The sequence below is a fragment of the Clinocottus analis genome, unplaced genomic scaffold (genome assembly GCF_023055335.1).
Source record: "Clinocottus analis isolate CAN_PGR_092001 unplaced genomic scaffold, fCliAna1.0.p SCAF_18, whole genome shotgun sequence".
NCBI lineage: Eukaryota > Metazoa > Chordata > Actinopteri > Perciformes > Cottidae > Clinocottus > Clinocottus analis.
Genome location: NW_027175909.1, coordinates 3,463,965 through 3,491,269, shown reverse-complemented (window position 1 = coordinate 3,491,269; position 27,305 = coordinate 3,463,965). Strand labels below are relative to the sequence as shown.

Here is a 27,305-nt window from a genome sequence, read left to right as displayed (position 1 = left end):
AAAAGCACAGGCTAATAAAGGGACAGAGAGTAATAACAGCTATGGCATGGGTTGTTGGTAACCTTCCTGTTCCTGACAGCCTGAGCTCATCGCTCTCAGGACCCCTGCTGCGAGATGAGGCCCAACGACGTTTCATCCCGTGACTAACGCAAACCGACGACTCCCTGTTCCGCATGCAGGGTTTAAAAAGTCAGACGGTGAAGTTAAATACCGACGGGACGCTCTCTTTGGTTCGCCTTAAAGAGAAAGTTGAGTCAGGCATTTCTTTATTTAAGATGGTAGGAAGGAGAGGACGTCATTCTTCTCAATAGTTTCAGGGTAGCACTGTGCGGGTCCACAACGTGGCCAGACTGCCCCACTCGGCCACCTGTGGGCGGAGCCGTCACGCTGTCACATCACGGCGTGCTGCTGTTGGTAACCTCAGTGTCATTTCAAGGGGAAAATACTACAGCTTGTTCAATATCTCGAGTGCACAAATTTGAACTTTACCCGGGCAATCCCACCATGCACCTCTGTGAGGGATATGCTTTTTAGGTGAGCACTGAAGATGTCTATTTATTTTTTGGCGGTGAAGTTCAAGTCCCACGATTGCGTTAAGGTCTCTTCAAGATGCTTACCATCCAGAGGTCAAAGTAAAGTTGAAATTTATGGCAACTCGGTCCTTTTTGTCTCGGGTGGGGGAGTAAAGAGCGAATGGGAAAGGAAGCACAGGAGGAGGGAAATATTAGAAGCAGTCCCAAATGATGGCTCACGTGCCATGTTATTTGCATAGGTTTCCAATAAAGAAACAGCATAAACCCCCAGCTGGAAGACGTGTCACACTTCTCCCCACCATGTTGGATTTACACCTGTCCCGCCACTCGTCCTCACGGTGCCAGGTCGCCTCCGTCTCTTCCTCGGCCCTCCTGCCTCCCCTTTCTCTCGAGGTGTCCTGTCAGTGCAACGCTGACCGAAATCTTGGCCTCGGTGGCGCCTGCGGGCGAGCGAGACGCGCGCTCGCCTGCAGGCGGTGCGGGGCCGGTAAAACCATCACCCTCCTCCCCACGCCCCCCTCCACAGCTTTGCAGGAGCACTGAACGTCGGCTAATTGGTTTCATCTGCGTGGGGATAGGGGTGTGTGGGGAATGACCTCATCACTCACTCTCACACACACACACTCTCACACACACACACACACGCGCGCTGTTATTTCTTCTTGACGTTATTCTGTTCTCCAGTACAACTTCGCGGCTGCATTGTGGTTCAACATCATTTGAGGCTGCTGCAAATGTGCTGCGTCCCTCTTCATCCTCAGTGTCCCGTCTCCTACTATCTGTCTCCTGTTCTTTTCTACTACCCACTTCTCTCCTCACAGAGCTCATTAAACCATCATCTCCTCTGAGCGGCATCATGGAGTAGCATCATAAAAGTATATGAAAAGGATACTAGATTTCCTGTGATGCTTCAAGCAGCTTGAATACCTCCAGACGACGCGTCACGCAGCTCGATGTCGGACCCAGCGAGGGAGAGCAGCGTTCTCCCGTGAGCTCTTACCGTGAACGGCTTGGCGGATCCCTTGTCGTCCTTGCCCGATATGATTTTGGCGTTCTGTCTGGTCTCCCTCAGCCTCTCGATCGCAGGCGGCTTCACAAACACGACGAAGGGCTTGAACTCCCCCGTCCGCAGGAGCTTTATGGTCTGGAAACGAATGTGTAATAATAAATCATGAAAAGCGAAAGGGGAGTGTGAGGTGTGGCCATGGTGCAACCAAAGTGAGAGAGTAACTTAGGAAGCATATATGAAGCTAATAGGCATGAGGGTTGCACTTGTGAGGGGTGAAGAGGCGACTGAAGGAAGGATGATCCGGCTTTTGGCTCGTGACATCGGGTCGCTATGTGTTCAAGGGTTAAGGGGAGACACTACAGGGCAAACAATGGAAAACAAATACACATGACCTCTTTCAGTTATTTGAAGATGGAAATCAATTATTAACTAACAGAAACAAGCATGAAATTTCAGTTTGATTACTGACATTATCACCACTTTTTCTGTATCACAACTTTTGGTGAATTTAGAGAAATCTACAGATGCAAACAGACAAAAGTAGTAAAATGAACACCTAAATGTGTATTTTTCATTCCACTATTCTGAAAAAAATGGAAGCACGACTCAAAATGGACCAAAAACCGATGTTTGTGGCTGAGGTGTCTCTCCTTAAAAGCCAAACCGCTGGTTGAAGGATGGGCGTGTGACACTGAGGGCAGCCCTGCGCTGATCTTCTTTTAGAAGACAGCGGCCTTCTTGCCTCTTAGGTCTGATGACAATTGGGTGACACGACGCGCCCATCTGCTTCCCAAGAGGTGGGAGAGAGGTCAGGGCTGAGTTAGCGGTGGCGTCAGGCAGGCTTCGAGGCTCTATCCCCCCCGATGGTGCTATAGCAATCAGGGCTCCCCACTGCGCTGCCGGGCGGTGGGTCTGAAACCCGCAACTGATAGGAGGACGATAAAAAGCCAAAGGAGGGGCAGGAGAGGAACCACTGGGAGGCATTCCTCTCCAGCAGAGTCAGCGTGGGAGCAATAACATCTTCCGACAGTGACAGTTACCCGATCCATGACTTGTGTTGTATGCCAAAAGCAGAACAAAAAGGCACATCAGTAAACGCACCCACATGAGCTCCCACAGGCTCTTTCTCACAGACGTTAGCTGAGGGCGCTGAGGCCGAGTCTCAGGTTTGAGAACCTGCCAGGCTAATCTATATAATGGTGCGTTTGTGCCCGCCATTATCCACTGAGCAAAAGCAAACAGGGAGGAGCTGGCTGGGCGGAGGACGGGGCGATACGGGCCCCGGCGCTGGACTGATGGTTGCTCGGCCCAATTTTTTTCATGGGGTTTGATCGCCGCTACACCCAAGACACATAAGCCAAAGAGGAAATCTTCAAATAGAGGAAATTAGAGGTAATTGCTCCCGGCAAAAAAAACAAAAAAACAATTTGGTAACCCAGTAAGCAAGCCAAGGCCTCAGAAAAGCCTGGGGCGAGAGAGATCTGCTTCTGAGGTACCACAGGGCTACAAAAGAGAAACACACACACACACACTGGGAAGTGAGGGACATTGGTCAGTGACGAGGTCTGTGTCACTCACATGAGGCTGGACATCCAATAAGCACACTTTGTTCTTGGAGAGGACGGAGCGCACGGAGTCTAGACTCGTGCCGTAGTAGTTCCCCTTGAACTCGCCGTACTCGATGAACCTGAAGGGGTGAGACGGAAAGAGATGGAAATAGAGAGAGGAGGGATGAGAGGACTGCAGAGGAGGGAAAACACCATTTCTGTGCAGGGCTTAGTTATCTAATGCAACGCTGATGTCCCCTCGGGGGTTTAACGTTGAAACCTTGTCCCAATCTGGTCGGCTGCATCAGCACACTCCTGAGATTCATCTCAGAAATAATGGCGTATAAAAACTCTACAAATCCACAGAGACGGGCGGATTACCCTCTCGACCGCTGACAGATCTGAAGATAGCATCCTACCGGCAGAACTTTAAAGCCAGACGCCTCGGCCCAGCTCGTTCTCACACAGTGTCCCGAGCAGCCCGGCTTTCCATCAGCGGCGCCTTTTTGTTCCAGAAGCGGCATGAACGGCAAAAAACTTCCCTCCTTTTTAAACCAGGATTTAAACCCCGCCGAGCAAACACTTTTCCACCAGATAATCTTCCCCCCCCGCCCCTCCCTTTTGACACCGGGAAGAAGACAAAAAGAAAAGCCACTGGTCTATTTTTAGCCGAAAACAAGGAGGGGGGAAAACAGGGCAGCGAGGAGAGTAACAACGTGGAAAGAATTTGAAGCTAATAGTGTGTCATGCGAGCAGTCTGCTCATGACGAGTGACCGCCGCCGTGTGACTGATGCCATGTAAAGAGAACGTTTTATGGTAATTGCCCATGTAAGAAAGTTTTACTCAGCTTTTTTTTTTTTTTTAAAGAAAGGAGGCTCTATAAGAAACCTCATATTCGGTTATGGGAAAGTCATTTAAGAGCTTACAGTAGCCTGCGTAAAAAAATAAATAAAAAAAAGACTCACACCTCGCAGCACGCTGCTGTTAAGAAGAGGGCAAGAAGATGAGGCCCGCCTGTCGAGCGTTTGGCTACGTGAAGGAGAGTGGATGCTGCTGCCGTCGTGACACAGAACAGGGCTTCCCTTGGGAAAGTTCTTCATGGCGAAACGCACGCACGCTGCTGTTGTTGTTGTTCTGTTTCTTCTTCCGTCGCTGCCTCGTCTCCGCTGCATGCGACGAGGCGGAACGCAAACAAGTTCATCTCCCTCCTCGTCCTCTCGGCTGCCTTGTAATTTCGGCGCCGCGTGTCCCACGCATCCCGCCCCACATCACAGCTCCGTCGCTCACCCCTCCGACTGCACCCAAAAACATCGCATGCCTCCGACCGGCACCGCAACACGGCCTAAATATACAACCCCCACCCCCACCTTTCCCCTTCTTCTCTCTGCATGCTCTGACACTCTATATGCCCTCGCCACCACAGGCTTCCCTCTGTGTCACACTCGTGTGTGTGTGTGTGTGTGTGTGTTTGCGTGCATAAATGTGTTGCATGTGCTCCCCTACAGTACGTCTTCTCCCGCCCGTGTGAGACCGGCAGAGAGGCATCAATCACTCTGGTGACTGTTACAAGTTGCATTTCAATTTGTTGGCCGCAAATGTCAAGGCGGGCCGCGGTGTGGCTGAGGGACAGAGAGAGAGAGAGAGAGAGAGAGAGAGAGAGAAAGAGAGAGAGAGAGCGAGCCTGATGGGGAAGGAGGCGCAGAGACGGGAGACCTCAGGGCCATCGTCTGAAGATCGGGCCGGCTGGCTCGGTGACTGAGACTCGTGGGGGAGTGGACGTGGCAGCGAGCGCCGGCCGGGTGACCATCGGACCGGCGCTCGCTGCCTCTAGTGGTTCAGAGCTCGGCTAGAGAGGGATGCTGGTTTCATCTGAGTGACGGCCCGCAAATTCCTGCTGAAGTTGCATTAATTTGGGATTAGAGCCACTGGAAGCAAATCGATTTTGAGAATAAAATCAAAACATTTGAGGGCAAAAACATTTTATGTATCATATTTTTAGAATAAAGTCAAACGTCGGAGGATGGAATATGGGGGAGCCAAAGTCATACAATACATCGATAAGCACTGTGTTATCGTAGGGTCGAGGGTATTTCAATGAAATTGAACTGATGACATGATAAATGAGTAATTCAGACACACTGTGGAGGACAGCTGAGCCAACAGCATCAATACACGTTCAGTAAGTCAGAAAAATACATTTTAGTTTTGAAATATAACATATAAAATAGAGTAAAAACTATCTGCAGTGCTGGGGGGATAACCACTGCCTGAAGAAGAGTTGTGAGATCTGATTTCTTCACTCAGCAGAACCGGAGATTGCGTTGTGCTTTCAAAGTCGTCCGGGTCGACAGTATGAAGTCAGACTCTCCCTGAAGGTTGACTCAGCTTGTTGGCTCAGTCTTTCGTTCAGTTTTTCTTTACTTATGCCGAACACAGTGGTGCCTACTTGTTATTGTGGATATCCGTCTCAAAGAGATGTTTGGAGATGAAGTGGTACTCCACGCCGTCGCTCTCCTGGTTCTTCTTGGCCCGACTGGTGTCTGTGCGAGGGAGAGAGAGACAGAAAGAGAGAGAGAGAGAGAAGAGGAGGAGTGATTACCTCAAACCCAGACTGTCTGACTCACTGTTGGGTCTGAAAGCATCTGAACTGAGCCCCTTGTTAACGCGGCTGAAACGCAGCACGCTGGGCCGTGCCAACCCTTGTATATATTATTGTGTAACAGCACTATAAAAGCACACAACCTGTAGCGCTGCAGCACTAAACTCAGACGCTTAAGTGACATTCGGCAGGAGTTTTTTTTTTACTGCGTCTTATTAAACCCGTCTCTTGTAGAAACAGAAGTCGTGGCGTTAGCCGCCGCGTTAGCCGCTGTAAGGTAATTAAGTTTGGGAGCTCTCATTAACATCCAAGTCTCCACATTTACTCGCCCGTAAAGCGAGCAGCCGCGCTGTTTAACGGGCGGCACGTGGCGGGAGCGGGAGCGGGCAGCATTGGAGGACTCGCGAGGGTCAAGGGGTCGAGTCGCATCCCCCCGGCTGCTTCCACAGGTCAGAGAGAAGAGCGTGCAGGAGCCCCGTCAAGATGCCTCCGACCCGCTCCCCAAAACAAACTATTAGGCTTTTCAAAGCGCCAGGCGTTTGTCAGCATGTGTTGAGGCCTGTTAGCGCACCGGTGCCTTTCCTTTTATACGCTCCAGACTAATCTACAGGCTTGGTGGAAAACCAATGGTGCGATTTATCCAACGTGTCACTTGCTTGAGAAGGAAAGGCGGCCGTAAATCCAGCTGCGGTGGAGAGGACACTGAGGAAGATCAATGGCTTTCTGTCGTCGCGCCGCCAGACGACGGCACAGGAAAAACACGGGGAGCCGGCCAAAACTGGCCTTGTCATGAGATAACATATATTTAGATTCAGATGTGTGTGTGTGTGTGTGTGTGTCTGTGTGTGTGAGACGCAGCCAACGCCGTCGTTCACCAATATTCTGTGGCACAGAAAATAATTACAGTGCGACGTAAGAATGTGCATCCGTTCAATCCCGACCGGTGGAAAATATCAGTAAACTTTTGGATTGGGATCAAAATGTTTAACCTCCCCACTCTAATGGCTTATTGCAACGCTCCCTGTGTTTCTCAGACGGCTGGTTTACATTTTACGGCGACGAGCGGAGTGAAAGAGGGAGAAAGAGAAAGAGAACTTCAGCAGGGCCACGAGCCGGTGGTCTCCAAAGCGGCGGTTTTCAAATTAACGAAAAAGAGAAAGAAGGGGTACGGCTTAATCCGAAACAACAGCAAGTGTTAAACGCATCCATGTGTCCGTTGGCAGCAATCAAACATTAAAAAAAAGAAATAGAGGGAGACCAGATACTTTCCAAGTCTCCTTCCTCTCAACGACAGCCACACAGTGCGACTCCTATGTGGGTCAGAGTCCGGCTGTCTGGGCTCTATTCAACGCAGCATCACAGGTCACATTTGAGAACAATTAACATGCCTCGTTGGAAAAAAGAAAAGAAGAAGAAAAAAAAGGCCCCACCAATGGGATTTTAATACCGGTGGACATTTTCAAAGTGTCAGACTTTGACTTGGAAACGTCCATCATGCCACACGGCGTGCCACAAACACAGCAATTCATATCAAGCGCTGCTTGTTTTTCCCTCAGAGTTTTGTCGCAGTTTTCCCTCCGAGCCCCCAGATGGCGGCTATACAACGACACAAGCCACTGCCCCGCTTACGCGTATACATTTAAAGGATGTATGCGTCCCGATGCGCTGGCTTTGGGACACCTCAGAGCTGCACAAACACAATTAAAAGCTCGGAAGGCTCGGAAAGCCGCTCGTTTTGGATGTCGCTCATTATGCCGAGCTGTCGTTCGGTCCTTAAATGGAGAAGAAAAAAAAAGGAGGAAGGCGGGAGAAAGGGAAGACGGAGAAGGACAGGAAGAAAGTGAGGAATGAGCCGGGAGACGCGAGAGCGGGCAGCTCGGTGCCAACTCGTGAGGCAGTGGAATGGCATGTCTTCAGGAGGGAGAAAGAGGCGGTTTCCTCCGTCAGACCGACTGTCAAAAGCTGACACAGGTTACTGCCAGACGGCTTCCTTCTCAGTGTGTGTGTGTGTGCATGTGCGTGTGTGTTAGTTAAGCTAAAAATCCTTCACTATTGTAGGGGCTTAGTTTCCAGCGTGTTTGTCTCCGTGCAAGACGTCTCTCGGGCACAAACACATTGATGCGCGAGGAGAGCAACACAGCTGTCGTGTTTCTTTTTCTTCATGTTTAAGGAGGGCCGTTCCTCCAGAGAACAGCAGCTCGCCAACACCACCGATCCTTCGCACTCCTTCCATCTTGCTGAGCATCTCGAAGTTGAAAGTAAGTCGTCCTGAGGTCACATCAGTTCTACCGCTCGCTTACTGCGAGACGTGTTTACATAGAAACACTGTAATGTTTCGATGAGATGTTGCTGCTTGGGTGTCCTTGTGGCCGAGCGGTTAAGAAGCATGCAACGGCTCTGTTCCACTTCCTGCATGTCCAACTCCTCTCTCTCCTCGTTTCCTGTCTGCAGCTTGACTCGCTATCAAAATAAAATGACTAAACTACTACTAAAAAAAAAAAAAATGCATTTCTAACTCTCTCAGCAGAATAAAAAGGGGCCAGATCTAAACACACACATGTATAAAACAATCATTTACTTGCTATCTCTGTATTTTCCCCTAATTAAGATCAAACCCATAATAAATACATATAGTAGGACAATAAAAGCATTCAAAAGCAATGTTTGTTTTGTGTGCTGCAGATTAACTTTAATATATTTCATATTTTGGAAGCTTAGTAGCGTCATTTAAAGTATTTTTTGCTGTAGCTTGACCAGAATTATCGTATGTGCAGTTTTCTAATGTCCCACAATGCACCTGGCTTTCTTACGAGCTACTCTGAATGCAGCATGCGGAGGAAAACAAATGGTGTTTTCTTTCTCTTTTAAAAGTGATTTGCCCAAAAATAGCAGCTCTAAAACCATGCACTGGTAAAAGGCTTATTCCTTATACACACCATGTGTGAACACACACATCAGACAGACAGACACACACACAGTTGGAAGATGGTAAACGAACGCTGTCTTTGACTAAAGACACAAACAGGTCTGGACTTACGTGGGATGGTCACGCTGAAGTGCTGGGGGTCTGAGATCAGCAGTTTCCTCTTGAGCTCATTCAGGCCGACTCCTGCAGGTCCTGCACAAACACAGACACACGGTCATGTGACGGATGTCCCAGAATCCACCATCTCTCACCGGGAACACGGCTTTACAAAGGATGTTATGTAACTAGGTTCACATAAATATACTAATCAGTGTCATCAGCATTTAATAGATTCAATATGCAATATGTAAATTAACATATCAACATATTTAAGACGCTCTCCTCCACAAAGCTGTGGGACATAACAGACAAAAAGGAGTTGCAATCTCTACAAACTATGGATCCTACTGTTCCTATAATGCAACTGCAAATCAAGACTCTCAAGACTCGCAAACAACCACGTTTTTTAAACCCGGGCTTTCTTATTGTCAATATGTTTTCTCAAGCTTAAGTCTATGTACAATTACTCTGATGACATCATCAGTTAAATATTTCCAAATCTGTGGGGTGCCCCTTTAATAAGTAAGTAAGTAAAGTTTATTTATATCAACGTGTCAAAGATGAAGGTCACTAAGTTCTGTACAGGAGTTAGGCAAAAACATATTAAACCAGATTGACAATAACGGGCCAAAACATTTTAGCAGTTAAGAGAGCATCGTCAAATACACATTAAAAGATGGAGCAGTAAAAAACACAATAAAACAAATAAGGAAAATAAATAAATAGAAACAGAAGAAAGCAGGCCATAGAGCAGACGTATGTCTTTATTTGGTTTCTAAATGACATCACCGAATCAGCAAACCGGAGCGCTGCAGGCAGAGCGCTCCACAGCGTCGGCGCTAACGCCTCAACAGCTCAGTCACCAGAGTCTTAAGGCGAGGAAATAAGTAAAAGTGATGAACATGTGACAACAATGCACCTGCTCCTGATCCACCATGTTATATTAATCACATTTTAATTAACATTAAAGCTGTAATTACATATCCAACACTATTTTATTTGATATTGTATTACATTATTCACGTGCATAGTCACTATTTTTAATAACGTTCTTTTTTGTTCTAGTTTCTTCTGTTATTCTCAATCTCTTCTCTATATGTTTTCCTCCCTCTTGCCGGTCTGCGATGTGTATTTCCCCCTCTGGGATCAATAAAGCTTGATCTAATCTTTTCCATACACAGACTCTGCTGACTCGACCTCTGAGGCCAGTCTCCCTGTTTTTCCTCTAAGAAAGTCTTTTAGGTTTTGTGTTATGTAATATGAAATCAATTTACCACAGTGTAAATTTAACTCCGTCGTCTATTAAAACACAATCAAGCCAGTAAAAGCCTTTGGAGCAAAGATAATTGATTTGATATGAAAAAGCAACATGATTCCTACAGTTACAGGTCCTTCTCAAACCAGGCCGTCTCTCATTGTAGTTTGGCACAGCGTCACACCTCCATTATAGGTACACAGCAGAGGTAGGGAAGATTTTTTTTTTTCCAGTATTCTTGCAAAACTTTCCATTAAATCCCCAGTGGGGAAACTGAGGCAATGAGTTAGAAAGTGGGAAGGCGGGAGAGGCTATTGAAGTATGGACGTTTGATTCATCTGTGGAACTTTGATATTAAGGAACACAAAAAAAGATGGCAAACCACACACTTGTTTTTGGTGGAAGTCAACTGAGTCAATCGCCACATGTTGCCTCTTCTTGAAAAAAAAGGAAACGTTTTCCCTCCGTCTCTACCGTCTGCCTCTGAGAGACGGCCCCCGGTGTTTCGGTGTGCTACATCACTCTAATTCAAACCGCCTGGCATCGATGTTCTTAGCCAATCTGTTTTTTTGGAGTAACAAGTGTGTGGCTCGGCGTTTTCGGTGCGTCACCACGGCGCCGCAGTGCGTTGGGGAGACGGCGCTCGATTTCGGGATTCCTCGCATGCCTGGCGTTCCCGGGCAGGCGATACAATCGTGTCAAAACCCCGTTGGAGATTTCTTTCTCAAGGCAAATGTGTTTAGCAGGCCGCTCCTCTTAAAACAAGCGGACAGTGAGTTCACTCAGCGCGCAGGATTAGGGGGAAAGCGAAGGAGAGGGAGAGAAAATATTGAAAAGGACGAGCTCTCTTTCTAAGAGAAAGAGGGCTCTTGTTTCCTCTGCTGCTATCTGCACTTCTGCTCCACATCTCGTCTGGTGCGAAGCAACAAAAGGCTGAAGGAGCGATCCTCAACCTGATAAAGAGGTGTGGACAACGGGGCTCTTTTAGGCGTAATCTCCGAAACCCTGGCAGCCTTCACACGCGGACTAATTCACACCCTGCGCTCGCACTTTACTTGGTTTGGGTCCCATTGTGCGACTTCTGTAAGCGATAAAAGCTGCTTCCTCGACGCACTCGCACTGTGAATTCACACAGAGAGAGAGAGAGAGAGAGAGAGAGAGAGAGAGAGAGAGAGAGAGAGAGAGAGAGAGAGAGACCCAGACCCTCTTACGGCGCAAAGTATTCTGTGGTTATCGTCGCTCATAAACAAGCACATGGCCGAGCGAAGACAGCAATCAATCTTAGCTGGGGAGAAGGAGTTTTTCACTGAGGGAGGGAAGGAAGAAAAAAGAAAGTCCACCAACAGAGTACCTGGGGGTTGAGAGCTGGGCTGATTTATTAAGATGAGGAAAAGGAGTTCATTTTGTATTGGTTTCGGGAGCGCGTTAGGAATGCGGCGGCGGACCCCGATGTTGTTGTAGGTGCCGAAGGTGGCAGAGCGTGGCAAAAGAGGCTGTTTTTATGAGCGTGATCGCAGCGGTGCGGACGGCCCCGTCCCGGCAGGCCCCGCCAGGCCCCGCCCCGGCAGGCCCCGAGGCCTCCGCACCACGGCTTGTTTGCCTTGAATCCAAAGCGCGGATTTCAGGACCGCCGCCCGGGGCCCGGAGGGGAACCAACGGGCGGCGGTTTCTGCTCCCCCCGGCGCGACCAACGTGCCCCACTCCCGCGCGCTCGTAAAACAATTTTCACCTTGTACGCCGCTCCCTTGCTCGCCACTTGTGACATCAATGATGCATGGCAGCAGGCCTTCATCAGAATACCTCGAATGGCGATTAAAGCTTATTCCAGCTGTGCCACCGCCTGCCAAGGGGGGGCCCACCCCCGGGGTCTTTTACAAGCAGACGCTGTGCCCTGTGGTCCTGTTCCACCGTCTGACCTTAAACACGCCACCTCTTTGTGCATTGTTTGTCTTTTACAATGCCCACAACACAACAGCAACTATATAAATGTGAACGCCACAATATAAAAAAAAACAACATCATTTTCTGGGCACAGCTGCCGTATTCACATTTGTGTTTATGCGTTTCCCTCCTCGTTTGTCTCTCGCTGGCCCTCTTGCGGCGCTCCTGGCCTCGCACATTGCCGTACCAGTAAAAGTGTCAGATTTCATTACCGCACTCATTAGAGAAGTTGCTTTTAATATCGCGAGTGTAATAACTTCCAGCTCAACCGCGTGGAGCACGTCGCATGCGGCGTGCGCGGAGAGGCCGAGGCCGAGCCCGGCGAGGCCTCTTGCTCTGTCTGGACCCCAGAGCCTCGGCCCAGCCTCAAACCTCCCAGCCTGCCTCGCATCCAGGGCGGGGGTCTATTACAGGACGGCACACACAGACACACACAGACACACACACGCGCTGGCTTTGCTGCTACCACATTTAAAGGATGACAGCGTTGCCGTGTGGTAACTGCGGAGCATTTACAATGCGACTACATTTCTGAAATAGAGTTCCACTTTTATATATTTGGATACCGCGTTAACGCTCACTTAGGCATCGCTGTGTATATAATATGCCCGGCCCGCCGAACTAAAGGCTTTTCAAAAATCTCACTGTAAGTTCAGTGTGTCGGGTTACAAGGAAAATGTGGAAATCAGCACAGCGTCTTGTCAGGTTAAATAATCAGATTTCCGTCAAAAACCATCGGTGGTTTCGTGAAATTATGCATGCAGTACGTAGACATATTTGTATTGGCAGTGTGATTTTAAATGTATAAAAACCCAGATAAGCATCTTGATTTATCTGTGAGACAGATCTCAGACACGAGGTGGGCAGCAGCCGGTCACTCATTCGTGGGCACCGTGGGCCCGACGTCCACATTAGCAACTCAACGCCTTCAGGCCTTCCTGTGGGGGGGGAGGGAGCGATATAATGGAGCGGAGTGGAGGGTCATGTGTGGTGTGTGGGGGGTTGTGTCCTGTCTGAAAATGATCACGTCGACTGAAGCCCGGCCGAGCGTCTCCACACGTGAAAGGCTGTCGTAAGTGGAATGGAGCTAAAGCTACATTTCTTTTTCTTGCCTTTTAACACAAGAGCAGGACTGTGTGGAATGGATGGTGCGTTAGCAGTTGTTAGCATGTCCAGCTAAGATGCTTGCTTGACTTACAGAGCTCAGTAGCATTTCATTAGCCAGCTATGTACATCCACTGTTTGGACGCCGGTCACAGTTGCTATCAGAGTTTAGGGTAAAGCTAGAAGCTCTGAGAAAAAGAAAAACAGGGTTACGGGGGAATAAATGACATAGCTTTAGCTTTTACGGGGCAGTAGGGGTCGGAGCAGATTCCAGCTGACATTGGGTGGCGACAGGGCACACACAGGACAGGTCGTCGGACTATCGCGAGGTCATCACAGGGACAGACAACTATTCAGGAATAATGTGTCTCAGCCCGGGAGACAGAAAAAGAAAAAAAAGCCTTAACAGAGCAACCTTTGGAGGGAAAAATATTTTAAATAAGAAAAATAGAGAGAGGCTCCGGAGGGAGGAAGAAGGCGAGAGGGAGGCCGGGCAACATAAAGCAGATCTGTGTCTGGCCCTCCGCTTCGTTTGGTGTGAAATTATCCATAGAGGTTGTCCTCCAAATTATGGACGTTAATTGAAAGTATTTACATTAGCATGACGTGTGGGAGAGGTTCAGCATCCTCTGTGGAAGGCCTGCCGGCGGGGAAACAAGCCCGCTAATTTGCAACACGCCTGATGAAGTCCATGCTCTGCGTGAACCGAGGCCTGGTCCATCGGGCTCGGAGCACGACTCTGCACAGAGCATGCGGGAGAGAGACCTTGTTGCCAGTGGTGTTAAATCGCAGATTAACCTTACACATGTTTAAAAAGAAAGTGCTGTCCGAATACATGCGGCGAAAAGATGTTGAGCGCCTCTCCTCCCCTTGATGATTGGGAATCGATTGGAAGACATTCTTGTCATTTTATATATTTATTTTAGTTCTGAGTAACAAACCTAAAAAAGGAAAATGTGAAAAAGGCTCACACCGATGGCAGAGTTGATGCTGAGAAAGATTGAAGTTGTTTCTGTTGCACCTGGCTTAGCACATTGTTCCACCGTTCACTCGTCTTCAAACCGCTAATACAGCACGAGAAGCCCGCCGAAATCATTCTCAAGACCTTGGCACGCTGTGAAGCTCTTCGGAGGGCTTTTGTAACACCCGCTCCTCGAGTGTTAACTATTCCATCGGCTCGGGAAGAGGGGGGGGGGGGATTAAAAGGACATTTCGAATGTGGGGGTGCCGTAAATGAAAGTACTAAATGTGACTGATTAATACGAGGTCTGCTCCACCGATTCCCCCGAGTGCTAAAAGTCTAAATTAGCGAGGTCCTGGGTGACTGCGTGTGAGTGCCCGCCTCGGGAAGCTCTTTTCTGGGTCGCGGGAGGGCGAGGTCGGGCCACCTGGGACGTCTGGAGCTGCGAAACTGGTGTGTTTCGAGTGAAATGTCCACGCTGGGAGGTGAGGAGTGTTATTAAAATTTATGCTGCCAAGTTTAACAGCCCCCCCCTAAACGTTTAAAAAAAAACAAAAGAAAAAAGACGTTATATAGTTTTCTTCCCCTAATAGCCCCTCCCTCTACTCACCCACGAGGACCACCAGCCTGTGCTTGGCTCCGCTCGCCCTGCGGTACGGGGTGACCTCCTCGTACGTGGGCACGTCGGCCATGTCGTACATTTCGCTCTTCTTGCACTCGTACATGGACTTGTTGGTCTTCTTGTCCCTCCGGCTCAGACGGAAGCTCCTCCTGAACCCAGCTGCAGGTGAGGATGACAAAGAGAGAGGAGGGGAGAGGAGGCAGAAAGAGACGTGTTAATCTAAAATATACATAGAACCCGCCCACACACACAGTTTGTGAGATTTATGATCATTTCAGCGCCTTGGCAAACACCTCCCCGGCTCGGTGTCCAATACCTCATACTGTATTGTGCGGCTCGGTTTTTCAGACGGATATCTTTGCTGTAGGTGGAGGGAGAACAGCGTGACACTCGGCCAAAAGCTTCCCTGGATATCACACTCCTTATTCACATTCCCTGACATGGAGAGGACTTTCCTGCAGCCACACTTCTTTCAACGTTTGTGTGACGCCGTGTATAAAAACTATTCCGTTACCTTTTTAATCAAGGTAGCAATGACTCCTGCGGTCCCTCAAGCCACATTTCGAAAGGAAAGACGTTCTCGTCGCGTAATTGACGGCTACGCGATATGAATTTATGGCTGTTTGCATGAGGTAGGTGTGCGCCTATGAACGCCTGAGTCATTTAGTGTTCTTTGGCCGGCCGCTCAGTAAAAGGTTACCCTCCTCCCCCGCGTGCATGCGGGTCACTGCCCGTCAGCCGTCGTCTCTGATTGGTTTATGGTGTGCGCCGTGTGTGCTTGGACGGCCGCCACGAAAGGCCTCTCAAACCGATCCAAGCGTGCGCACGCCTTGATCTGATAATCTACCACGGATCAAAAGGAGACATCCACCACCCCATTACGAGAACTTGGGTTTCATATTCGCGGCAGATTGAAGCGGAACCGTTAGAGAAATGGTAAATCTGTGCAACGCGGGGCTTCTAATAACCTATTTCTGCGTACTCGCATGGGCTGCTTGCAGCCTTCTCTTTCATTATTCCAGTTTTTAAATCAGTAATTATTGAACTCGAAAATACGATGCGAGATAAAGGCGGCATGGAAAATTATGGACTGGGAGCAGAATCGGGACTTGAAACAGCTCCGTACCCTTAATACTTTCCACAATATCTTCAAACCACTGTGGAGGAGGGAGACGGGGGGAGATAAAGAGAGAGACTGCTTTCCCCCCGGCTTGTTCTTTTCCAAACGGTCCCTCAATAACGGACGGCGCTAAGGACGTATGCCGAGCTACAAATGAAACACACCGTAAGTCATCGGAGCAGACTAATGGTGTTTTTTTTCTCGCACGGGCTCGTGAATAAGTACGAATATAGTGTTACACTGAACATTCAGGGGGCAGACTTTGTTCCACTGTGGGCAAGTTGCGGCTGATGTCGTCTTCGCCATTCCTCCTGCGGTTCATCGACTCATTCAGCACCCTCCCCCCCCCACCCAGGGAGCGGTAGTCCGTGCCACACAGTGGAAAACACACACCGCTCATCTGCATTTCTCCTGCAAAGACATCAAACTGTAACCCACACCCACGCGGGTTGACATCACTACAATAAACATTCAGAGTGTAATGTTAATGATATCCTATTGAAAGCCTCCAGTCAATCCCCCCCTCCCACCTAAAAAAACCCAGTCTGGTCAGCCACGTATCGCAATGTAAACACTCCTGGTTATTAAGGCTTTAAGTAGTGCTGTGATAGCCGTTCATTACGTCTGTCGTTGAATATGACGAGCTCCCATCTCATTGGGCTCGGGCCAAGGGCAACCTTCTCCGCTTCCTGCAGGTGCACGAGGATCAGCGGTTATAAATCGTCGGCCCTCAGCTGTGGCGGGGGGGGGGGGGGGGAGGGGGAGATCAGTAATCTAGTGTCCCTCAAGATCACTTAAACCTCTCTAGACAGCTCCATCCAAATAACGACGGAGCGTTCTCCTGGCCTCCCCTCTAGCGCTGCCTCAGGGCGGATAAATCAAAGCGGCGTTCAGCGGCGAGCAGCACCCCATCGCCACCCCTCCTCGTCCCCCCCAAACATCTTCAGCACTGACAGCGACTGCATTAGACAGAGGGGATGACGGGAGTTAATTTGATCCAGAATTAAAAGGAACGAGTCTCGCTCAAACGCAGACATGTCATGGAAAGCCTCGGCTGTGCTGGAACACCGGCACGTTTGTCACAGGAGGATCCAAGCATGAGGCTTACTCGCAGAAAAGGAATGCGTGATATGTGTGGTACTGGGATCCAGTACATCTTTTAGTGGTTTGACAGGTCGCATCAAATTTGTTGACAATAGATCTGTTTTGAATTTCCTCTGGAATGAGAGCGGCAGAGTCCTGGAGTGTGCTTTTCTGCACAAGTCTTCAGTCTGCGGGGGGATGGAGTTAAAGTTTCCTTCGGTCCCACACACACACAAACACACGCACGCACCTCCTAATGGTGTGCACCAGGCTGTGACCGGGTAAATGCCACAACTGCAGCACACAAGTCCTTTCAGCAAAACAGAAACATGCAAAAAGTGGAAAAAAAAGAAGATGAGCATATTTAACGTAGTGTAAACACAAGCTGTGACTAAGCACATGCGCGCGGACACACACACACACACACACACACACACACAAACACACACTCTCACGTACACACACACACACACGCACACAGAGCTTGGAAGTCGCCAGCAGTCCTGCAAGCCCATTTTCCAGAGTGATAATATCTAACAGCCACGTAGGAAATTTTCAGCATGTGCGTATAGAAAGTGCCCCGGAGGCTTCTGCGAGTGCACGCTGCCCACTCGGACGCGGTCGTCCCGTGCGACGCTCCGAACCCACACCTGTAAAAAAAAAAAAGGAAATGGCTACAACTGTTGAGAGAAAAGAGAAACGAAGCCGGCAGCAGGACAAATGTTCATAAAAGAAATGACAGACGACTCGAAAAAGACTTGAGCCTGCGACGTCTGAAAGAGGAGAAGCCTGAGAACAATACCGGCGTCGGGTCTTCCAGACATCACGCGTAGGCGATCAGCGAAACGACACGACGAAGAAGAAAAGCCCTTTTTCCGCTCCAATCAAACTTAATTTAGTGCGGCGAGCGGGACAGAACACGTGCGGCGGAGCGAAGAGGAACAGCTCATAGTGAAACCACCTGTCGCGAGGCCCCCGGTGCCGCGAGGGCCGCCCTCGGGGGCCCGTGGCCTAACGACAGGAGACCGCGCTGACAGCTCCAGTGCCATCCTGGCTCTCCAGCCGGGGGCCCTCTCTCTCCTCTGGACTAATGGAGACGACATCTATGGAATCTACCGCGCATGGCAGCTGGGGATTAAGTGAGCATTACGCCCGTGGCTCGACGCCGCGGGCTGCGGTTTGACGCCGAAACACTCTCGGGCATCCAATGTGGGAAGCATTACCGGCTCTCTCGGCCTCGCTGTGCGTTGCCCACCGAAGGCTGGGTTGGAGGGGGTGAGGACGGCTCACGGCGGGCAGCTGGAGGACGCTTTCCACACCGTCAGCCGTTATTGCCCCGACAGTGAGGAGAGGGAGCGTCGCTCCTCATAATGACTAAAATACAAAAGCCCGGGGTAGACAGAGGGACTGCTCCGCTTGATTCATCACCAATTTGCTCTGCTCGCATAATACAAGGAAACACGCTCGACAAAATGTGCCCAGATTTTATGGAGACAGAAGTTGAGCCGTGTCTTTGCGGGCCAATATAATGAACTGTAAAACGCCTCCAGAGGTTTCAGGATGGAGAGGAATCAGGAGAGGAATCAATAGGGGGATAAGGAAAGGAATCAGGAGAGGAAAAGAATCAGGTGAGGAAAGGAATCAACAGAGGAATCAAAAGAGGAAAGGAGTCAGGAGACGAATTGGGAGGGGTAAGGAGAGGAATCAGGAGAGGAATCAATAGAGGAATAAGGAAAGGGAAAGGAATCAGGAGGGGAAAAGAATCATATGAGGAATTGGGAGGGGTAAGCAGAGGAATAAATAGGGGATAAAAGAGGAATCCGGAAAGGAGAGGAATCAGAAGGGAAAAAAGAGAGGATTTGATAGAGGAGAAAGGAGGAATCAGGAGAGGAACTGGCAGGAAAAAGAGTGATCAAGAGGAGAGATAAGAGGGATCACGAGACAAGAGGAGAACCGTGAAAGGCCAGCAGGTGAAAAGACCCAGACTGACAGGAGTGTGTCCTTCAAATGATCCCTCCACACAACTGTTAACAGGCATCTGTGGAAATGATTTTGGTACCGTAGTAAAGTGGGCTCCACGGCTGATCTCAGAACATTTGATCGTATCAAACGTCTAACTGCTTCTGGAAGAGGACACAACAATCTACACAAAGGGCATGACCCAACATCCGGACTTTCAGGACGCTTCAGTCAAGAGTTCACCGCCGTCAGTAGGCGAAGTCCGTCCGTCTGTCATTTGAAATGTACGTGTAGCAGTCCACGGTGGTGAAGCCATTAGGGTGTTATCTGGGGAGAACACATTCTGGGAGTAGTTTCCACGGCCCCCGCACTAAGCATTTGGAAAGTGGTACCCGACCCAAGTGTTACGGGCTTATATGGTGGAACAGCGCTCTAGACCTTTGGCTGCGAGAGGTCCATTTGTGTCAAACGCTATTTGTTTTTCCCCTCCGTCTTATCCCACAGCTCTTTGGGCTGAGGAATGTCTCGTCTCAAAACGATGCCTGATGCCTTACGTGCTGGCAAAAAAAAAACAAAAAACACAACGCATACAAGTACTTCTGCTTCTACCGGAGTCCTTGAAGCCACTTTCAACATGCCAAAGGCGCCTCTGAGGGCCAAAAGCACTGTAATAACTGCGCTCCTGTTTGTCTCATCAGGATGATGTTCAGATGGGGAAGATGCTCTGCTACAAAGCCACAGCCAAGTCTCTGTTTAGACGACTGCAACGGTTGGTTGTTCTGATGAAAACATTTCATTCACGAGTCCCATTCCTAAACTTGTGTATCAGCCAAAGTAGTACCGATTTGGCATCAGTGTGTTAAAAACCTACAACAAACCCTGTATGGATGAGATATGACACTATTGTTGTTGTAAGGCCGAGCTTGGCTTAAACCCTTTGTAACGCATGAATAGATGCATAAAGAGAATGAACGCGACAGCACTTTCTTTTATTTAGGCCAGATTGCCGACATGTGGCTAACATTAGCTCCACGCTAGCTCCTGTCCGATCGGTTTCGCAAATCTCAAGAAAGATGGCCGACGTAGCCGATCACTGTTTTGATTAATTCATAGATAATATGATGATGAGATATTGAAGAGGTGGATAGACCCGCATACATCCAGCATGTTAGCTGTACTGGAGGCATTTCTGATCGCCGATGCTGATTAAAAGCCATCCACAGTCGGGCGTTTGGACGCAGATGTGGGGGGAAAAACTGACGAACCAAACTAACCGTGAACCTGCAGCCTGATGAACTTGTGTCATTTTTTTGGAAATGGAGCATTTTTATTTCAGTTAACACTTTATGATTTTGTTTCCATAACTTGGACATAATTGGAAGGAGAGGGGCTGATGGATATTCCAGCCCCGGATCGTTCAGCTTTAACTGATTTGGAGCTACTTGCTTGCCATCCATTCATCCGGCTTTCTCTTTAGATTCAGCGTATGCGACTATTGACATGATGGCAATGATGCGTCACCGTGCACATGCGTCCATGTCACAGTGAGAGGGTGTGGATTTTCTGGTTGTGACTCGAGCCGAGTGCACCTGCAGATCACTGGAAAACAAACGTTCGCTGGGGGTCAAAACTGCTCTTTAATTCTCCGTACGTAGTTGAAAATATAAAAGCACTGCTCTCTAGCAAGGCCCGATAAGAAGGCCTCGTGGGACGCAGTCTTCCTCCTCCTTTGACTTTGCGCTCTCGTCTGCCGGCTCTAAAATCGACCAACATGTGAGCACAGGAATCTGCTCGCCCCCCCCAGTCGTGCTCCAGGAGCGCTTTTGGCTGAGGACCTTACAGACGTTGCATCACTGAAGAGAGGCATGAAGGGAAAACGAACCAAAAACTAAGGACAACAACTCCCACCGCCTCCTTTATTTCCCCATGCAACCTCAGTAGCATTGCAAAAGCATCTGTAAGTTCTAGGATTTCAAACTTTTAGGGACGGGCCAACTCTAAATCATACAACCACATCCAACAGGCTGAAAAGCCATGCAGCAAGTACTCGCAGAGAGGAGATGTTATTATAACTTACACTACTTTCTTTTTTTCCTCCCTTTCTCTTCTCTTCCTCCTGAGGTTCTCTGATTTCAGCTAAACCTCGTTCTGGGCTGCTAGAGTCTAGAAATGCTGCTAACCCGCGAGAGCGCTGGATGGTGTTTGGGTACCGAAGAGGAAGAGGAGAGGCTGAGGTCATTGACCTCATGGAGGAGGCAGGGTGACAGTCAGGGCAAGCCTGAAGGGGACAGAGATGAGTGGAAAAAAAACAAAAAACTGGTGTTTGGCATGGTTCAGCCTTGGGAAGTGACCCTGATTGAGCTTGGCAGACATGGCTCAAACTCAGTATTTATAAACTAGCGTGTGTACTGGATATCCTGTGAAATCTGGAGTCTGAACGGCGTAGTGTGCAAAGGAGAGTTCACCTCTCAACCTCAACCTCTGAATATAGACAGCATGGGACGCAGAGAGGGAGATGCAGAGAGACAGAGAGAGATGTCGAGAGACAGAAACGACAGAAAAGAAAGTCCGATGGGCAGACAGAGGATCTGTGTGCGAGGCAGCTGGTACGGCGCGTGGTCCTCCAGAGGGACGATACCTGGGGATTTGTCGGGGGAAAACGACAGTGCTAATAAAACCATGATGGGGAGCATTGTCTGTACAAGACGCAGAATTGGAAGCAGCTCTGTGGAAAGGGCCGCAGAACCAAAGCGGCCCACGGTAATTGTCATTAAGTCTGACCGGGACCACATCAACGATGCCGGCGCCCGGGCCGGACCTCCAGAACAAAGCGTGCAAAAAAAAAAAAAGAAGAAAAAAAAGCATCCAGAGTCGTCCTCAAAGATGTCCGCAGGCCCACAGCGGAGGCAGAACAGGGTAACTACTATACTCTGCAAATCCCTGACATGATCTGCCAGTGGATGCTGTCAGAAAGAGGGCAAGAATAGCACCCGTAGGCTCCTAGACCGCGACAGAACTACTTGTGTTTCTTTATTTCACATGGGAGTCCAAGTTGAAAGCGTTAACGGACAACAACAAGTACATTATGGAAAGCAGGGAACTGTTTCTCAGGATGATATCGTCTGCATAACGTGGAAAGGCTGGAGTATGAGGGAGGGGCCGGAGGACTAATGGAGAGGATTCACGGACGTCTAACACAATGTTAATGCATCGAAGGGACAGTCGCGTCAGGAGGGCAGCGGACAGGAGGAAGAGAAGGAGGCAACGTCTCTCACCTAGCTGGAATCCGCTATAGTCAGCGTCCTCTGGTGATGAGAAGAGAAAGAAAGGAGAAGCCAGAAGAGAGGCACAACATCATGTTAAAGAGAACAGTCAGACATGAGAGCGACAGGCACCTACCGCTCTAACCACGGAGACACATACCAGAGGAACATGACACACACACACACACACACACACACACACACACACACACACACACACACACACACACACACACACACAGGTACAGTCAACGAGACAGACATCTGACAAGGTGTTTTGTGTTATTTATGATTGATGTTGGTGGAGTTTCAGTTAATGTTGTCACTTTTGTCCAGAGGGACAGCCAGATGTCGTGGTGAGTGAGAGGAGGTTAACTGTGACTCAAGTTAGTGCTTCGCGAGTCAAAATACGGGAGACCTGAAATAAATTCTGTGGATTTCTTAATCTGACCAGAGGAGCTTTCTCTTCTGTGTTCATGGCTTAGAAACAGGTGGTTTTGGTGGTTTTGCCAGGATGTTCCTGACTTTTTTTTTTTTGCCATGGGGGAAAAACTTTTTTTAAACATCCATATAAAAACAGTTTGGCAGTTCAGAATTTTGTTTTTGGTCAGGGTAATTTTAGTCTTTCAGTCAAAAAGTATTTATGAAGTGCACCACCGTCCTTCTACACGGATTAAAAACATTCACGTTTCCTCCAGATGGGTTTTAACATCGGATGCTATCCAAACCGGTGATTCTCAAAGTTGGTCTTCCAAAGGGGGTTCGCGAAACGTTATCAGATTTATTGATCCATTGATTTAAATTATCACAAGGATAAAAAATGAAACTTCTTTCGCCACCTGCTGTCATAGAAATCCTGGCAAAACTCTTCTTCACCCCAAACTTTCAATGCTTCTGTACAAAATACCTTCCTCATTCTTCTTACGAAGATAATAGCATGAATGTACCTCAACAAAACTTGTGGATTAGCACAAACTGGATTTCAGATGCACAGCCCACTACAGGCCTGATCGTTGCTTTGGATGCTTTCTTGAAGATTATGAATCATTTTGTGTTACGGGTGCGTTCTGCAGGCGCAAGATGACTGGAGGTGTCCATGTGAAGCAATGGTTCTCTCCTGTCCGCTCTAATGATAATGACAGGTTAGCTGGTGAAAGATGAGTCCTTGTACAATGACAGAGCCAATAAACTCTTCCACTGTGTTTAAGGGGAGACGTCTGATGCTCTCCTTTAAGAGCGATTAGCTTTGACATGAGGAGACGGGCCAAATGAAAACAAGAAGGATGGAGAGCAGAGGTGAGAGGTAGCCCTTTGGTTACACACAGATACGATGAGGGTCAACCTATTCACAAATGGTTTTGCCGTTGGCGCGTTGCAACGCCATCAGCCAGTAATGTCCTATTGAACGGGAGACGTCAGACAAGCAGTACCTTCGATCTCCTCGACTGTGAGAGCAACAGAAGCAAGGAATGGAAATGAGTCAGAGTTAGAGCGATTGCTGGATTACAAGAAGTACGTTGAGGGACGGGATGAGAGAATAAAGAAGAAGAAGACACCTACCAAACTCTACAGCCACATCGTCTTAGAAAAGCGAAACAAAAAGACAAAAAAAGAAGAGTTAACATCCTCACCTCTCATGTGAAATGCTGGAGTTTGAGCCACAAGCTAGTTTGTGTCTCTGTTATGGACTAAACTACTACACAATGCTGTGACAAATTCAGATTGAAATATTGTTTTATTTCCCACACAAAACTTTTTCAACTCAAAGTCCACTTACGAGCTTTTTCAGAAGGTTTCCACTGCAACCCATGGTCTTCATCAGTGGGTCAAGTATGCTCAGTTGTCTCGACGTGGAAAAACCTCGGTGGGAGGTCCTGACCCCAAACCCGAGTTACCGAGTACCACTGATGAAGACCAAGAGATGCAGCTGAAAGCTAAAAAGTACCTGAGCCGTATGTTCAGATTTGTTTGAGCTAACTAGTGTATCAAACTATAAAGGCCTTCACACATTGGCGGCGTGACGTACAAACAACATGAAAACGCAAAAATACTCACCTGAGAATATTTCGCATCAAAACTATTCACACTGGCAGCGACGGGAATTTGCGACACGTGCAACATTTGCTTTTATTTTTAAGAAAAGAGGCTACGATGATCCCATTGACCCAGAGCGGCGTCTGTCTGAGGTTTATTGTTGTATAGATTATAAACTATTTTATTAAGTTTCCTTTTAGCCAAGCGCTGGGGATTGTATTTCCCTCTGGTAAACTGTTACGCAGTGTGTTTGTCTGGGGCTTTTATTGTGAAAGGTAAGAACGGAACGAGTGGATGCGGTGGGCGCCGCCTCTGTCACGGTTGAAAGGAGTAATAAAGTTTGGTTCAGACTCCGGAGCCTTCGTGTTGTTCTACACTATATAGTTTACATTTTAAATATATCTGTTATTAGCTCAGAGAAGTCCACCTCGTTGCGAATTACATTATTTTGCTCTTTCTCCGCTTGATATTTACGTTCTGTGTGACGGAGCAACAAGTCAATACATTGACGTGCGTTCAAATCGCACGGAAAACGCCCCCGGTGTGTAAAGGCCTTTCGACTGAACCATTTACGTTCTACTGAAAAACACGTCTACGGTTACTATTTAGCTAGAAGACATTTACATCCATTGTTACCTAGTGAGACACAGTCTGTGGGGTATGTCTGTGGTGCAGCCACTGTGGCTACACAGAGAGAAACACATTCAGATTCAGAAGGGTTTGAAGGTAAAGCATTTGAAATCACTCCAGATGTTTGAGAGTGCCATCCAAAACAGCTCGGAGACGACTTTAAAAAAAGTGGTAGCCGGAGCAGGATCAGTGCGCGTGTTTGGTTAAGGATGCCGTGAACATTTGGAGGCACTTATAAATGCTTCCTCCCCTTCACGTGTTCCCGTTCTGGCCAAACAAGGTTAAATCAAAACATACATAACACCCCCGACCACAGCATGGAGGTGGAGGAGGAGGTGGGGAGGAGAGTTGGAGGGGGTGGGGGGAGGGCTCGCCTTATGTTCCTCCGCTGCCCAGGGAGCTGCTACGTCACGGAGCGGAGGTAACGACCAGCCAAAACAGCAGTCAGGAGCGATCACCGCGAAGGTCGCTCCGCGTCGGGCCCCTGGGAGCCGTGATTGTTTCTGAAGTGCGGAGCCAAACGCGTCTCGCCTTTATCTGACATCTTGTTTCACATGTTAGTGTTCACGGCAATGTTCCCACTGATGTTGCCCTCCGCCCCGCTGTAATGTGACAGTTTAAGCTGAACCAGCGCCGGGAGCCCATTTCGAGTCGGACGAGAGGTAATTGCAGAGGGAGACATGAAAGAAAGGGAAACAACAAGAACAATATGAAGATATCTGAAAAACTCCGTCCACACGCTGCCCCGAGTGCACTCGCGGCCGGCTTTTCATCTGGTGCCTATCTGCCACAGGGATGGTTTGCATTTGGCCTAATGGCCTCGTGGCCTTGTACACCGGCATTCCAGGGCTAATGAAACACTGCAGACTGTGAATGGAGAACGCTATCTGAGAACGCTTAAATGGTCTTCTCCCAGAGTGCACCGCCGCTCGCCGCCGGCACAAAGAAGCACTTTGACAGCAGCGATATGGAGCTCAGGTCCTGATCTGATGCGGCGGTGGCAGACGTCATCCGCTGACGCTCAGCCAGGGCACCAGTCAGCTGCTCGCCGGCCTAACTGGGTGCGTCAAGCCCCCCCCGCCGCCCCGCCCCGTCGTGAGAGGGACTCGCACTTAAGGGTGTATCACATGTCTCTCACACATCACAGATGCACCACAAAGCATGGCAGAAAGGGTGAGATGAGGGTAGAGCTGGAACGAAAGAGTGGGATGGAGGACAGAAACATGTTTCATCCGCTCCCACTTCCTGTTTTTGGGACTTCATCGCGTCTTGGGTTACATTTTTGGTGGTTTTGGCTGTGGTTTTTACTGGTTATGAATACCCGGTGCTCATGGTGATTCTTGAGATCGGGAAATGTGATGACAATCGCAACTGCGTACGGAGCGGAAAGAAACAGGAACGTTCAGGCATTATATGAGTGAAGTTAGGGACTGGACGAAACAGCTGGTCATCATCAAACCAGCGTTCGTCAGAGTTCGTCATCATCACCACAAGAGTTAAAAAAAAACATCGCCTGAGTCTGAGTTAAGAGATCTATTAAATTGTAGGTATCTTTTACTCTTTGGATGGTACTTTGCTCAGAGGGTCAATGCTGCCGGACAATCCTTCAGCTCTCTCCATGGCGAGGATAGAGGAGACAAAGGAGTGACCCATAGTCGGCACCCTGTAAACGGAGTTATGGAGCTGATGTCACCCTCGCAGCCAGCCAGCGCACACATGGCCTTCTCCTTGAACAAACGGGACGCCGTCACGTTCTCTCTCTCTCTCGAGCTCGCTATGGTTGCTATCTTTTTTTTCCTTTTTAAACAAATGAGACAAGCAGAATTTTCCAGATGACACGCAGTGAGAGCTTTTGTCCTGCATCTTTCGGCCCTCCGAAAGGCAGAGCTGATTACTCAAAGTGGCGGGGAAGGGAGTGAGTGGAAGACCGAGCCGGGCTGGTCCGCATTAACAAGCTGACTTTATACATTACAATCTCATTCCAAAACTGTAAAGGTTGTGCCCACAATGTGCCCACGTTATCTGCCTCGAACCTCCTACATGTTTCTGCTGCACTCCACGCACTTCTAAACACGCTCCTCTGCGAGCGTTCAAGCTGAAAAATGAAGGGGACGGATAGACTGAACACGAGGCCAGGTTCGGGGCCACTGAAGATCGATCTCGGGGCGGCATTTTCGAAGAACGGTTCAGAGCGAGAGGGTCGGCGCTGTAATGTATGGAGTGAGACGTGGAAAGAACCCCCGAGGTGAGCGATAAGTGCGTCCACGTGTTTGGCAGACTGCGACTCGAAACCAAACAATCAAGGCGGCGGTGGGGTTTGCATGTCGGAGACGGAGGAGCAGTACACGCTGTACGAAAGCCCAGAGAGCCGTCCGTCTGTTCAGAGAGAACAGATGGGGAGGCTGGAGGACAGCCAGGCAGCGATGGAAGGGAGCCGGAGGGGGGGGTCAAAGGAAAATGAAGGACGGAGGCAGGTTTGACAACTAAAGGTGTAAAATAGTTGATCCAACCCCTGTATTGAGGTAATAATGAACTTAAACTGATGGCAATTTAAACATCAGCTTCATAACCCGAGGTATGCGCCCATGAAGGCGAGAGGGATTATTTATATCTCGCAAA

General features: G+C 48.9%; 1 protein-coding gene across 2 annotated transcripts in view; it reads right to left on the bottom strand.

Annotated features, from left to right (window-relative positions):
- Positions 1-27,305, bottom strand: part of mpp7a (MAGUK p55 scaffold protein 7a) — a 119,046-nt gene that overhangs the window by 5,469 nt on the left and 86,272 nt on the right. For both annotated transcript variants that reach the window (XM_068582053.1, XM_068582054.1), the window contains exons 12-16: positions 14,586-14,756; positions 8,727-8,807; positions 5,537-5,630; positions 3,121-3,229; positions 1,534-1,677 (exon numbers count right to left, since the gene is read on the bottom strand). In XM_068582053.1, coding sequence (XP_068438154.1) covers positions 1,534-1,677; positions 3,121-3,229; positions 5,537-5,630; positions 8,727-8,807; positions 14,586-14,756 — 599 coding nt within the window. The remainder of the gene's footprint in view (positions 1-1,533; positions 1,678-3,120; positions 3,230-5,536; positions 5,631-8,726; positions 8,808-14,585; positions 14,757-27,305) is intronic.